This window comes from Aotus nancymaae, unplaced genomic scaffold (assembly GCF_030222135.1).
Source record: "Aotus nancymaae isolate 86718 unplaced genomic scaffold, 86718_ANA_hifiasm-v0.15.2.pri h1tg000011l, whole genome shotgun sequence".
Classification (NCBI taxonomy): Eukaryota; Metazoa; Chordata; class Mammalia; order Primates; family Aotidae; genus Aotus; species Aotus nancymaae.
In genome coordinates, this window is record NW_026988422.1 from 31,824,170 (window position 1) to 31,834,705 (window position 10,536).

The 10,536-nt window shown below is 40.2% G+C and overlaps 1 protein-coding gene across 1 annotated transcript; it reads right to left on the reverse strand.

Moving 5' to 3' along the window:
- Positions 1-431: 431 nt before the first annotated feature.
- Positions 432-1,373, reverse strand: LOC105726716 (olfactory receptor 4E2). The gene has a single exon (XM_012466268.2). The coding sequence runs from the start codon at positions 1,371-1,373 to the stop codon at positions 432-434; it is 942 nt and encodes a 313-aa protein (XP_012321691.2).
- Between the last annotated feature and the right edge of the window lie 9,163 nt (positions 1,374-10,536).

A 10,536-nucleotide genomic window follows, 5' to 3' on the forward strand; every position in this document is an offset into this window, starting at 1 on the left:
ATATAAATAAGTAAAGGTTTATTTATACACTTGAAAATAAATTGGAAAGCAAGACTGAAACCACTATAATGTATAAATCACAGGAGTGATGTATAGCTTCCCAGAGGCAATAGCCCACAAAACAGTATAAATCAAGAGAGTTGCTTCTCACTCTACCTGCTCCTGAAACTGAGACTGAACTGAGTTCCCCAAATTGTATTCTTTTACTGGTGTCTTTAAACTTTTCTGGGTTATTTTTCCTTACATCATCCACTATGATTTTTTGTTTTATTTAAATAACAGTTAATAAGTTCTTATCCACAATGCAGAAATCTGACCTGCTCCATGCCATTTTACCTGATTTACCAAGTTATAGAAGTTGATTTTGACTCTTTACTTTTGCTCTTTCGTTAAGGATGTGGCTGCAATTATGTCTGCAGTCCCAATGCCCATCATGTATATGATTTCACGAAAAAAACCTGTCTCTGCCTGAGCTGCTTCATGGCACTTTTTACCTCCTCGTTCCTCAAGGTGTAAATGAAAGGATTCAGCAAAGGCGTGACCACTGTGTAGAAGACAGACACTACCTTGTCAATGGAGAAGCTGGTGTCTGGCCGAGTATAGATGAAGATACATGGCCCAAAGAAGAGGGCAACCACCATGAAGTGGGCCGAGCAGGTAGACAGGGCTTTCCGGCGCCCTTCAGCTGAGTGTTTTCGAAGAGAAACCAGGATGACTGTATAGGAGATGACCACGGCCAAGAAACAGGTGAGGGAGATGGTTCCACTATTAGACACAATCAGTATTCCTGTGAGGTATGTGTCTGTGCAGGCCAGCTTGATAACAAGAGGCACATCACAAAAGTAGCTATCAATAATGTTGGGGCCACAGTAAAGTAGACGAATAGTCAAGAAGGTCTGCCCTAGTGAGTGAACAGTACCCCCCAACCAGAGAGCAAAGACAAGCTGTACACAGACTCTCATGTTCATCACATTGGAGTAGTGGAGTGGAGTACAGATAGCTACATAACGATCATACGCCATAATGATCAGCAGAAAGATCTCAGCACAGGCAAAGAGATGGAGGAAGAAGAGCTGTGTGATGCAGTTGTCAAAAGAAATGGTCTTTCTCTCCAAAAGCAAACCTTCCAGCATCTTAGGCACCGTGACAGATGAGTGACAGATGTCAATAAAGGACAGATTGCTCAGGAAGAAATACATGGGGGTATGGAGACGTGGAGTAAAGACTGTGGCAATGATGATGAGAATGTTCCCCGCAAGCGTTAGCACATAAATGGCTGAGAATGCCATGAAAAGCAATATCTCCAGCACCCAGTTATCAGTGAGTCCCAAGAAGACAAATTCAGTCACTCTTGTTTGGTTTAGAGTGTCCATTCAATGAGCTTGGGGGGAGAAAAATGAAAGCTAATTTAGTTTTATTGTTATAGGAATGGAACTAATTGAAATGACTTGTGTTTCTATCTGAACTGCTTATCTATCATCAGAGCATATAGCTTACAAAATCAATTTAACAATAGTTGCTACAGTATACCCACTACTTACCAGAAGCCATGCCAGGCACTTCTATTTAAACACAACCACACCATGGCACAGGAATCAATTGTTTCCGCCTTGCAGATGAGATGAATGAGTCTTTACAAGAATAAATAAATTGCCCAAAACCTTTATCCATTAGTTATTTGGCTCTTTTCACTTCAAACTGAGGCACTGATAACATTAAGCTAATATTCCAATACAAATCCCAACTAAATAATTTGACCCTTCCTATCAAATTAAATATACATTGAAAGCCTGCAACAGTCTGCTGCACATTTTCATTTTTTTCAATGTAAGTGTCCTCTTACTATCCCTATTAATTCTTCTCTCCAGCCAAGCAAGTCACTGTCCTCCAGGCATCCTACTCTGTTTACTTAGTTTCCAAAATCTTTGTCTTTACTTATTCTTTTCCCTCTGCTCTGAAAACACACACTCTATTCAAGTGTACTCTCCTCACCTCATTGCTGACTATTAAAATACAAACAACCCTATTAAAAAGTGGGCAAAGGACACGAACAGCCACTTCTCAAAAGAAGACATTTGTGTAGCCAACAAACATGAAAAAAAAGCTCAACATCATTGATCATTAGAGAAATGCAAATCAGTACCACAACGAGATACCATTGGCTATTATGAAAAAGTCAAAACACAACAGAAGAACATGTGCTGGTAAGACTGTGGAAAAAAAGGGACACTTTTACACTGCTGGTGGGACTGTAAATTAGTTCAACCATTGTGGAAGATAGTGTGGCAATTTCTCAAAGATCTAAAACCAAAAATACCATTTGACCCATCAATCCCATTACCAGGAATATACTCAAAGGAATATAAATCATTCAATTATAATGATACAGGCACATGTATGTTCATTGCAGCACTGTTTAAAATAGCAAAGTTATGGAATCAACCTAAATGCCCATCAATTAAAGAAAATGTGGTACATAACACCATGGAATATTATGCAGTCATAAAAAGGAACAAGATCATGTCCTTTGCAGGGACATGGATGGACTTAGAAGCCATTATCCTCAGCAAACTAATGCAGGAACAGAAAAGCAAACACCACCTGTTCCCACTTATAAAGGAAATGAATAATGAGAACACATGGACACACTGTATACCTGTGGAGGTCTGGGCTTCATACCTGAGGATCTGTGCAGTAAACCACCATGCCATACATTTACCTATGAAACAAAACTGCACATCCTGCACATGTAACCACGAACTTAAAAGTTGAAGAAAAAAATATTATTTATTCTTCACTTCATCTTTGACTATTTCAAAGAGTGCTACCTTTAAGAAAACTTTCCTGATCCAATCAAAGCCTACCTATTCCCTTTCAGGCTTCTTTCATGGTCCTTGACTGTAAAATAAAGTAAAATAAGATGTTAATTTTTGCTCTCCATTAAATTAAAAATTTTTTAAGAGTAATAACCACACAGGCATTATCCTTCGCAGCACTTAGTAGGTGCCTTGAACATAATGGGTATACAAAAAAATTTTACTTAAACTGAACCAAACTTCTTAGGCAGCCTGAAAAAGAACTCAAGTTTTCCAGCACAGGGGAGCTAAGAAAATACTTTAAAAACTTACTTCTGAGGAGATCCAAGATGGCCGATTAGGAGCAGCTCAGGATTGCAGCTCCCAGTGAAAGCACGGAGGGTGAGTGTACGCCTGATTTCCAGACGGATTTTTATTGCCCACAGACCAGGAGATTCCCAGGCAGAGAAGCCCCACGGGTCACCAGTGCTGCTGGTTTGGCCAGCGCAGCTGTTTTCACCGGCACGGCTGTTTTCGCCAGCACAGCTTTTTGGCCAGTGCAGCTGTTTTGCCAGCGCCCAGGCGCAGTGGTTCTCCATACAAAATACATGGGTCCGGGTGCCATTTTAGCTGGCGATTGGAGCTCTGGGAAGGCAGAGTCGCCCATTCATCTGATTAAAAAGGGGACTGAAACAGGGAGCCAGGCCAGGAGATTCCTGGGCAAAAAAGCGCCACAAATCTCAGTGCTGCTGTTTCAGCCGGCGCAGGCGCAGTGGGTCACCACATGGTAAATCACACAGATCCCAGTGCCTTTTCAACACGTGACTGGAACACCTAGAAGACAGTCAACTGTTCAACTAAAAAAAAAAAAAAAAAAAATGCTCTAAGGCAGGGAACCAGGTGATCAGCTTCAGCTGGTCCCACCCCCACAAATAAACAGCAATCTGAAATGCTCTGGATTGAGAGTTTCACAGCAAGCACAGCTGAACCTGGGATAGTCCAGCTCTGTGGGGGAGGGGCGTCCGCCATTACCGAGGCACTCCACCACTACAGAGGTAGTCCACCATTGCTGAGGCAGCCCGCCGTTGCCGAGGCAGCCCGCCATTACACAGAAAGTCCGCCACTACAGAGGTGGGCCGCCATTGCCAAGGCAGTTCTAACTACACCCATATGAACAGGACTGCAGGGAAGTTCACACGGCAGCTGGGCGGAGCCCACAGCAGCTCAGCAAAGCCTCTGCAGGCAGACAGTGACTAGGCTGCCTCCTTGCTGAGCAGGGCAGCCCTGAAAAAAGCCAGCAGCACAACAGAAACTCATAAATAAAGCCCTAACTCCCCGGGACAGAGCACCTGGGGAAAAAAAAAGGCAGGGGTGGTTTATGAGTTCTGCTGCAGCAGACTTAAATGTTCCTGCCCAGCAGCTCTGAATGAACAACGGAGCTCATGGCTCAGCACTTGAGCTCTTATAAAGGACAGACTGTATCCTCAAGCAGCTCCCTGACCTCCATATATCCAAAGAGTCACCTCATAAAGGCGAGCTCAGACTGACCTCTGGCGGGTATCCTTCTGGGACAAAGATAGCAGAAGAAGAAACTGGCAGCAACCCTTACTGTTCTGCAGCTGCTGCAGGTGATCCCCAGGCAAGCAGGGCCTGGAATGGACCTCAGCAGTCCTACAGCAGAGGGGCCAGACTGTTAGAAGGAAAACTAAGAAACAGAAAGAAATAACTTCATCATCAACAAACTGGACATCCACTCAGAGACCCAATCTGAAAGTCAACAACTACAAAGACAACAGGTGGATAAATCCACAAAGATGGGACAAAACCAGCACAAAAAGGATGAAAACACCCGAAACCAGAAGGCCTCTCCTCCTACAAGGGATCACTAATCCTCACCAGCAAGGGAACAAGGCTGGATGGAGAATGAGTGTGATGAATTGACAGAATCAGGCTTCAGAAGGTGGGTAATAAGAAACTTCTGCGAGCTAAAAGAACATGTTCTAACCCAATGCAAAGAAACTAAGAACTTGAAAAAAGATTTGATGAAACGCTAATGAGAATAAACAACTTAGAGAGGAATATAAGTGAATTGATAGAGCTGAAAAACACAACACGAGAACTTCGCAAAGCATACGCAAGTTTCAACGCCAAACTGACCAAGCAGAAGAAAGGATATCAGAGGTCAAAGACCAACTCAATGAAATAAAACGAGAAAGAAAGATTAGAGAAAAAAGGGCAAAAAGGAATGAACAAAGTCTCCAAGAAATATGGGACTATGTGAAAAGACCTAATCTACGTGTGATAGGTGTACCTGAATGTGATGGAGAGAATGAATCCAAGCTGGAAAATACTCTTCAGGATATTATCCAGGAGAACTTCCCCAACCTAGCAAGGCAGGCCAATATTCAAGTCCAGGAAATACAGAGAACACCACAAAGATATTCCTCAAGAAGAGCAACCCCAAGGCACATAATTGTCAGATTCACAAGGGTTGAAATGAAGGAGAAAACGCTAAGGGCAGCCAGACAGAAAGGTCGGGTTACCTACAAAGGGAAGCCCATCAGACTCACAGCAGATCTCTCAGCAGAAACCCTACAAGCCAGAACAGAGTGGGGGCCAATATTCAACATCCTTAAAGAAAAGAATTTTCAACCCAGAATTTCATATCCAGCCAAACTAAGCTTCATAAGTGAAGGAAAAATAAAATCCTTTGCGAACAAGCAAGTACTCAGAGATTTCATCACCACCAGGCCTGCTTTACAAGAGCTCCTGAAAGAGGCACTAAACATAGAAAGAAACAACCATTGGGCCGGGCGTGGTGGCTCACGCCTGTAATCCAAGCACTTTGGAGGCCAAGGTGGGTGGATCACCTGAGGTCGGGAGTTCAAGATCAGCCTGACCAACATGGTGAAACCCTGTCTTTATAAAAAATAAAAAATAAAAATTGTATTTCTATATATTAGCAGTAGGCAATTAGAAAAGTTAAACTTAAGAAAAATTAATTTATAACAATGTAAAAACATTAAGTACTTAGAAACAGACTTAGTAAATGACATGTAAGACCTCTATACTGAAAATTGTAAACCACTGTTGAAATAAAGAAGGGCTAAATAAATGGAAAAAAAAAAAAGAAGAAAGGAACAACCATTACCAGTCACTCCAAAAACATACCAGATGGTAAAGAGCATCAACACAATGAAGAATCTGCATCATCTAATGGGCAAAACAGCCAGCTAGCATAAAAATGGCAGGATCAAATTCACACATAACAATATTAACCCTAAATGTAAATGGGCTAAATGCCCCAATCAAAAGACACAGACTGGAAAATTGGATAAAAAGCCAAAACCCATAGGTGTGCTGTATCCAGGAAACATCTTACATGCAAAGATACATAAAGGCTCAAAATAAAGGGATGGAGAAAGATTTACCAAGCAAATGGAGAGCAAAAAAAAGCAGGAGTTGCAATTCTCATCTCTGATAAGATAGACTTTAAACCAACAAAGATCAAAAGAGACAAAGAAAGACATTACATAATGGTAAAAAGATCAATGCAACAAGAAGAGCTAACGATCCTAAATATATATGCACCCAATACAGGAGCACTCAGATCTATAAGGCAAGTTCTTAATGACTTACAAAGAGACTTAGACTGCCACACAATAATATTGGGAGACTTTAACACCCCATTGTCAATATTAGCCAGATCAACAAGACAGAAAATTAACAAAGATATCCAGGACTTGAACTCAGACCTGGACCAAGCAAACCTAATAGACATTTACAGAACTCTCCACCCCAAATCCACAGAATATACATTCTTCTCAGCACCACATCACACCTACTCTAAAATTGATCACATAATTGGAAGTAAATCACTCCTCAGCAAATGCAAAAGAACAGAAATCACAACAAACAGTCTCTCAGACCACAGTACAATCAGGTTAGAACTCAGAATTCAGAAACTAACTCAGAACCACACAGCTTCATGGAAACTGAAAAACTGGCTCTTGAATGTTGACTGGATAAACAATGAAATTAAGGCAGAAATAAAGATGTTCTTTGAAACCAATGAGAATGAAGACACAACATACCAGAATCTCTGGGACACATTTAAAGCAGTGTCTAGAGGAAAATATATAGCAATAAATGCCCACATGAGAAGCAAGGAGAGATCTAAAATCGACACCCTATCGTCAAAATTGAAAGAGCTAGAGGAGCAAGATCAAAAAAACTCAAAACCTAGCAGAAGATAAGAAATAACTAAGATCAGAGCAGAACTGAAGGAGATAGAGACACAAAAAAACCTTCAAAACATCAATAAATCCAGGAGCTGGTTTTTCGAAAAGATCAACAAAATAGACAGCCCACTAGCCAGATTAATAAAAAAGAAAAGAGAGAATAATCAAATCGAGGCAATAAAAAATGATAAAGGGGATATCACCACAGATTCCACAGAAATACAAACCATCATCAGAGATTATTACAAACAACTCTATGCACATAAACTAGTAAACCTGGAAGAAATGGATAAATTCCTGGACACTTGCATCCTCCCAAGCCTAAACCAGGAAGAGGTCAAAACCCTGAATAGACCAATAACAAGGTCTGAAGTTGAGGCAGCAATTAAGAGTCTACCACCCAAAAAAAGCCCAGGTCCAGATGGGTTCACAGCCGAATTCTACCAGACATACAAAGAGGAGCTGGTACCATTCCTTATGAAACTATTCCAAATAATCCAAAAAGAGGGAATCCTTCCCAAATCATTTTACGAGACCAAAATCATCCTGATACCAAAACCTGGCAGAGATTCAGCAAGAAAAGAAAACATCAGGCCAATATCCATGATGAACATAGATGCAAAAATCTTCAACAAAATACTGGCAAACTGATCGCAACAGCACATCAAAAAGCTTATCCACCATGATCAAGTAGGATTCATCCCAGGGATGCAAGGCTGGTTCAACATATGCAAGTCTATAAACATAATTCACCACATAAACAGAACCAAACACAAAAACCACATGATTATCTCAATTGATGCAGAGAAGGCCTCTGACAAAATTCAACAGCGCTTTATGCTAAAAACCCTCAGTAAACTAGGTATTTATGGAACGTATCTCAAAATAATAAAAGCTATTTACAACAAACCAACAGCCAATATCATACTGAATGGGCAAAAACTGGAAGCATTCCCTCTGAAATCTGGCACTAGGCAAGGATGCCCTCTCTCACCACTCCTATTCAATATAGTACTGGAAGTTCTAGCCAGAGCAATCAGGCAAGAAAAAGAAATAAAGGGTATTCGATTAGGAAAGGAGGAAGTCAAATTGTCTCTATTTGCAGATGACATGATTGTATATCTAGAAGACCCCATCATCTCAGCCCAAAATCTTCTGAAACTGATAAGCAACTTCAGCAAAGTCTCAGGATACAAAATCAATGTGCAAAAATCACAAGCATTCCTATACACCAATAACAGACTTAAAGAGAGCCAAATCAAGAATGAACTGCCATTCACAATTGCTACAAAGAGAATAAAATACCAGGAATACACTAACAAAGGATGTAAAGGACCTCTTCAAGGAGAACTACAAACCACTGCTCAATGAAATAAGAGAGGATGCAAACAGATGGAGAAACATTCCATGTTCGTGGTTAGGAAGAATCAATATTGTGAAAATGGCCATACTGCCCAAAGTAATTTACAAATTCAACGCTATCCCCATCAAGCTACCAATGACCTTCTTCACAGAACTGGAAAAAAACACCTTAAACTGCATATGGAACCAAAAGAGAGCCTGCATACCCAAGTCAATTCTAAGCAAAAAGAACAAAGCTGGAGGCATCACATTACTGGACTTCAAACTATACTACAAGGCTACAGTAATCAAAACAGCATGGTACTGGTACCAAAACAGAGATATAGACCAATGGAACAGAACAGAGGCCTCAGAGGCAACACAACACATCTACAACAATCCGATCTTTGACAAACCTGACAAAAACAAGCAATGGGGAAAGGATTCCCTGTTTAATAAATGGTGTTGGGAAAACTGGCTAGCCATATGCAGAAAGCAGAAACTGGTCCTCTTCCTGACACCTTACACTAAAATTAACTCCAGATAGATTAAAGACTTAAACATAAGACCTAACACCATAAAAACCCTAGAAGAAAATCTGGGCAAAACCATTCAGGACACAGGCATAGGCAAGGACTTCATGAACAAAAGCATTGGCAACAAAAGCCAAAATAGACAAATGGGACCTAATCAAACTCCACAGCTTCTGCACATGAAAAGAAACAGTCATTAGAGTGAATCGGTAACCAACAGAATGGGAAAAAAGTTTTGCAGTCTACCCATCTGACAAAGGGCTGATATCCAGAATCTACAAAGAACTAAAACAGATTTACAAGAAAAAAACAAACAAGTCCATTCAAAAGTGGGTGAAGGACATGAACAGACACTTTACAAAAGAAGACATACATGAGGCCAACAAACATATGAAAAAATGCTCATCATCACTGGTCATTAGAGAAATGCAAATCAAAACTACATTGAGATACCATCTCACGCCAATTAGAATGGCGATCATTAAAAAATCTGGAGACAACAGATGCTGGAGAGGATGTGGAGAAATAGGAACACTTTTACACTGTTGGTGGGAGTGTAAATTAGTTCAACCATTGTGGAAGACAGTGTGGCAATTCTTCAAGGACCTAGAATTAGAAATTCCATTTGACCCAGCAATCCCATCACTGGGTATATATCCAAAGGATTATAAATCGTTCTGCTATAAGGACACATGCACACAAATGTTCATTGCATCACAGTTTACAATAGCAAAGACCTGGAACCAACCCAAATGCCCATTGATGATAGACTGGACAGGGAAAATGTGGCACATATACACCATGGAATGCTATGCAGCCATCAAAAACAATGAGTTCATGTCCTTTGTAGGGACATGGATGAACCTGGAAACCATCATTCTCAGCAAACTGACACAAGAACAGAAAATCAAACACCGCATGTTCTCACTCATAGGTGGGTGATGAACAATGAGAACACATGGACATAGGGAGGGGAGCATCACACACTGGGGTCTGTTGGAGGGAAATAGGGGAGGGACAGTGGGGGGTGGGGAGTTGGGGAGAGATAGCATGGGGAGAAATGCCAGATATAGGTGATGAGGAGGAAGGCAGCAAATCACACTGTCAGGTGTGTACCTATGCAACAATCTTGCATGTTCTTCACATGTACCCCAAAACCTAAATCACAATAAAATAAAAAATAATAAATAATAAAAAAAATTTTTAAAAACTTACTTCTTTAAATTCTGTAATATGATATTATTGTATAAATACCAAAGTTATATTACCCTAACTTTTTGTACTGATGGCTGGCCAAAAACTATAACAGTTGGGAGATAATTATTACAAACCACAAAATAATTTATATTCTTGATCCAAATATTTCACTAGTAGGCATTCAAACTATGAAAAAAGCTAAATCCAAGGAAATGTTAACTATAGTATTATCTTAAATAACATGAGGCTTACATTAGGGGTTTACATTAGGAACAATAGTTCATAGGGGTTACACTAGAAACAATGTTATGGGGCTTACATTAGAAACAATAATGACAAAGGATTACCAATATGAAAAAAATACTAAAACATCATGAATAAAAATGAGAGAGCATGTTAAACATTCTAAGTAATTTAAACTATATAGTG

Coding starts and splice junctions, on each gene's coding strand:
- LOC105726716 (XM_012466268.2), bottom strand. CDS start 1,373: ATGGACACTCTAAACCAAACAAGAGTGACTGAATTTGTCTTCTTGGGA.